The sequence below is a fragment of the Eimeria mitis genome, genomic scaffold (genome assembly GCF_000499745.2).
Source record: "Eimeria mitis Houghton genomic scaffold, Emh_scaff1760, whole genome shotgun sequence".
NCBI lineage: Eukaryota > Apicomplexa > Conoidasida > Eucoccidiorida > Eimeriidae > Eimeria > Eimeria mitis.
Genome location: NW_013570078.1, coordinates 1 through 4,093, shown reverse-complemented (window position 1 = coordinate 4,093; position 4,093 = coordinate 1). Strand labels below are relative to the sequence as shown.

At 51.7% G+C, this 4,093-nt stretch overlaps 1 protein-coding gene across 1 annotated transcript in view; it reads left to right on the top strand.

Annotated features, from left to right (window-relative positions):
• Positions 1-1,440, top strand: part of EMH_0043060 (uncharacterized protein) — a gene marked incomplete at both ends in the record, with an annotated part of 2,497 nt that extends 1,057 nt beyond the window's left edge. Inside the window, 2 exons of the mRNA XM_013495809.1 lie at positions 269-451; positions 706-1,440. Of these exons, the coding sequence (XP_013351263.1) occupies positions 269-451; positions 706-1,440 (918 nt within the window). The remainder of the gene's footprint in view (positions 1-268; positions 452-705) is intronic.
• Between the last annotated feature and the right edge of the window lie 2,653 nt (positions 1,441-4,093).

Genomic DNA, 4,093 nt, shown 5'->3' with positions numbered 1-4,093 from the left:
AAAGAGCCCAAAGCAGAAGGCGGCAGAGAAGGGCAGTCCGCCCCTGGCACTTCAGGCCGCCAAATGCAGCCAGGACCAGCTGCCGCCGTTGAGCCCCAGCACACGGGGCCTTCCCCAGCTGCAGCAGATGTGAGCCTCTGAGATGAGTTCAGACCATATTATTAGCTAGCATGTCCGCATTCAATGCGTGTTGCCCCATGCTCTGCCCGTATTGGGAAAGTGGATGGGCGGCAGCCTGTCGAGTGCGTGCTTTGTTGTGTACCATCAGGTGACAAAGGAGTCTCCTCAGCCACCCGTAGCAGAAGCTCATGCTGCTGCCAAAGAAGGAACGGCCAGCACCTCCACAGCTCCAGTTGAGGATTCTTTGGCGTCTTCGTCCAGGGCTTCTTCTGCCTCGCAGCACCTGCCTTCGGGAGTCACGCCGTCTCAGGAAAGTGGATCAGCTGAGCAGGTAGGGCGTGTCTTATGGCAGCGCACAGCAGGGTTATGCTAGACGCCAGCTAGCGTTACCCCGTTGTCACTGCAGCAGGAGTTTCTGCTGTTTACACAGCTTTTCAATGCCCAGCTCGTTTGGAAGCTGCTGAAGCACAGAAGGCCGTACGGAAGTGTTGCTGTTTTGGTGTGCTATATTCAGTTGGCANTTGGAAGCTGCTGAAGCACAGAAGGCCGTACGGAAGTGTTGCTGTTTTGGTGTGCTATATTCAGTTGGCATCTTCGACAGAGCTGCCTGCTGACGCAACTGTCATTTCCCTATTCAGGTTTGTCGGAGATGTTCTTCCAAGGATTCCTCCTGAGGCCTTGAGGATGCACCCATTTTACCGTTACCCGCCAAATCGGCCGGCGTTCACCAGTAGATCGTTTAATGCACGGTTAGCAAGCTCTCTTGCCCCATCCCAGAAGGGAGCGAATCCGGCGCTTGCGATGTGTATGGAAATCATGAAGAAGCCGTCACTTAGCCAGCTTGACTTTGAAAGTCTTCTAATGGAGGCAGAACGCCTGTTCGCATTCGCAATGTACAACATGCCGTTGACCTACAGACGTGGGCACGCGTTGTACGCCATAGAAACTCTGGGCACGATATTTCTTGTTCTGGACACTCTCTATTGTGCAGCAGAGGTAATAGGAGAGCACTCGATGAAGCAGGATTGGTGGCCCTCGTTAATACGTCGGATAGGAAGTGTAAAGTTCGTGCCAAGGAACGAATACCAAATGACGGATAAGGCTTTGAGAAATGCAGAAGTTGGGCGCGCGCTGAACGCGGTGCTCGAGTATTATAGGAGAGGGCTCCGACCCCCAGCTCTCCTTGTTGTCGGGTTGAAGGAAGCCCTGCTTTGTGAACCAGGCTCGTCCAAGTTCAAGGCCGAACAGTGGAAAGCGTGGAGAAGAGACGCCGCACACTGGCGATTGTCCTTGCAGCCGAGTGTGGCAGAAAACAAATGATCAACAGGAAGCTTGGCAAGCAATATGTGATGAAGTGGCGCTCGAATACGGGAGCGCATCCGTGTCAGTGCTCATAGCTAGAGCTCATTGAACGTGCTGCCCCAACAGGCGACGCCGTAGTGCCGAGAAGCCTCAGTACACGCGAATCCCACATTTGAGTCTCATGCGAGTGATATCGAATATTTGTGAAGCTCACTTGGCAGCATTACAGGAGCGGTGCCGCCAACGCATCCGTGCATTCGTAGTGGTGCCTGCCGGAGCCCTCACCACCCTTTTCCCTGTGAGACGCACGTTATTTCCTGACTTCCAGTCTGTAACTGCTTATTTCTCTAGAATGGGAGCGCACAGACAGTGAAGGAACAGACAGTGCCTGCACGCGGTAACTGCACCATGCAGCCCGGTCTGTCTGGAGCTGGTATTAGATGTGTTTTCACTTGCGCGGTCGGCTACTGAGGGTCACGACAGTGTCTGGCCGTTGACTACAGCGTTAGTGCACGCATCAAAAGCTGGGCTGGGTCATGCTGGCATGTGGTGTTGCCGTGCACCAGGAGGTACAACAACTTGTGTAGCCCATCATGACAGGCCCTTCCCTCTTTCATCCATCCCATGCCTTAATGCGTGTTTGCTTAGGACGGTTACAGACTAGGTGNCGCTGAAGCGCAGAAGAGTTCTTGGTTAAGACCGAAACCCCTCTTTACAGCGGTTTAGGGGTGTTGAGCGTAGCGAGAGTCGCCGATCTTAGCTGACCGTCAGGAACTGCAATAGAGTCACAGGCTTCAAACGAACGTTCCGAAAATCATCTGACCCTCCTTAAAGCTTGTAGGCACCCTGGTTACCACGGTGTGAAGGCGTAAGCCGGTGCGGAAAGGAGCAGGTGCCGCATGGGTTGCAAATGCCCTGCTGCAGCTAGTGCTGTAAAGCAACTCCACACGCAGACAAGAGCATAGCCCCATTCGTTGCATGCACTAATACAGAAGATATAGTAAAACACCTGCGTGGGAAGGCTGGCCACTGGGGAATAAGGAAGCGTTTAACAAATCTCTACAGTGTTACTGCCAGCACCAACAAGGGCATGGATGTGTTTGCTTGTAGGGATCGCCAGATTGCAGCTACCGTTTGCGCCGACTTTCATATGGTGTTGCGGTGTCTTTCTAGAGTATCTATATGTTTTCTATCCCCAGTGGCACGTCTCCACGTGAAAATTCTATTGGAACCTAAATCTAGACCTATTAAATTTAGGTTGTAATGTAATGGAATTTTCTATCAGAGTTCAAATCTCTCCTTCCGTAAAACTCCGCAGACTGGGATCGAACCAGCGACTTGGTATTTCAAGATTAACGAATTGATTAGTTTACGATGAGATTAGTGCGCCAACTTTTATATGGTGTTGCGGTATCTTCCTAGAGCATCTATATGCTTTCTATCCCCAGTGGCACGTCTCGACGCTCCACCAGCATTCGGATTCACTGCAGCGTCGTCCGCCNATGCTTTCTATCCCCAGTGGCACGTCTCGACGCTCCACCAGCATTCGGATTCACTGCAGCGTCGTCCGCCAGAAGTTGGTACATGCAATTCTACTTTCCCTCGAGCTGCATACAGCTTAAGACTCCCTTCTCCCTCAGTAGCCAGTCTGCACGCCAGTAGAAATGCATTGATTCCCAACTACAGACCGAGCAAGCATCCGATGGCCCACAGAGAAAAACGAGGTAAGTCTCAATTCTACCTCTTCTCGATTGGTTCAACGTTCGAGGCGTTTTTAAATTTATGTGAGCATTCATCCAACAGGGGGAATTTGCGCAGGCGGGAGGCTGGAAAGAGTCAAATGGTTGCCTCCGTCTCGCAATCGAAACGGGCACTCGAACCTGGTGGCTTGGATCAGCGTGGCTTCTCCCACTGCACTGCTAAACCATCAACCCGTAGAGCAGGGACTGAACTGTTATTTATTTTTCTTCTTTATTTCCACCCCTCTGTATCGTTTCCCCTTAAATGATTTGGTGCCGCTGACGTCAGTGACCGGAAAACCACGGGCGCGGATACAACGGAACGCCCGGTCCCTTCGCGGGATCCGTCTGGCGTGTTCCAAGCATTCTAAAAGGAGGCCAATGAGCTTCTTAATAATTCTTCCGTTAGTTTTTTAAGAGAACACTAGCCGTTCCTGGCGATGAAAGTTAAGTTTCATCTACCCCTCCTCAATGCGGGAAGAAATATTGCTGTGATGCTTCTCACACCGTTGAAGTTGCTTAATCGTTGCGTGTAACCTCAACCCGAATCATATGTGCTGTGCTCTCCAAGTGAACGCCGCTTTTTGGAGGGGAACATCACTCGCCCTGATTACTACAGCGGCCTGAAGCACAATGTGCATCGGCTTTGAAGCAATTAATGAGTGATACATACTTCACGATGACACCTTCGGGGCTTGGGGACGCCCCCTTCGTCTTTGATTGTCTTGCTGCTCACGCTCTGTCTGCCGATGCGAAGCAAAATGGCTCCATTCAACACGAAGATGAGTTGGAAAAGGGGGCAAACACAGCGGAGCCACAACAAAGGGCACCACGGCAACTGCTCGCGGCGCTTGTTGCGGTCTCCGTTGTTATATTTCTTGCCTACATTTGCGCTGTGTCCATCCAAAGGAGGATAACGTCTTCGCCATTCA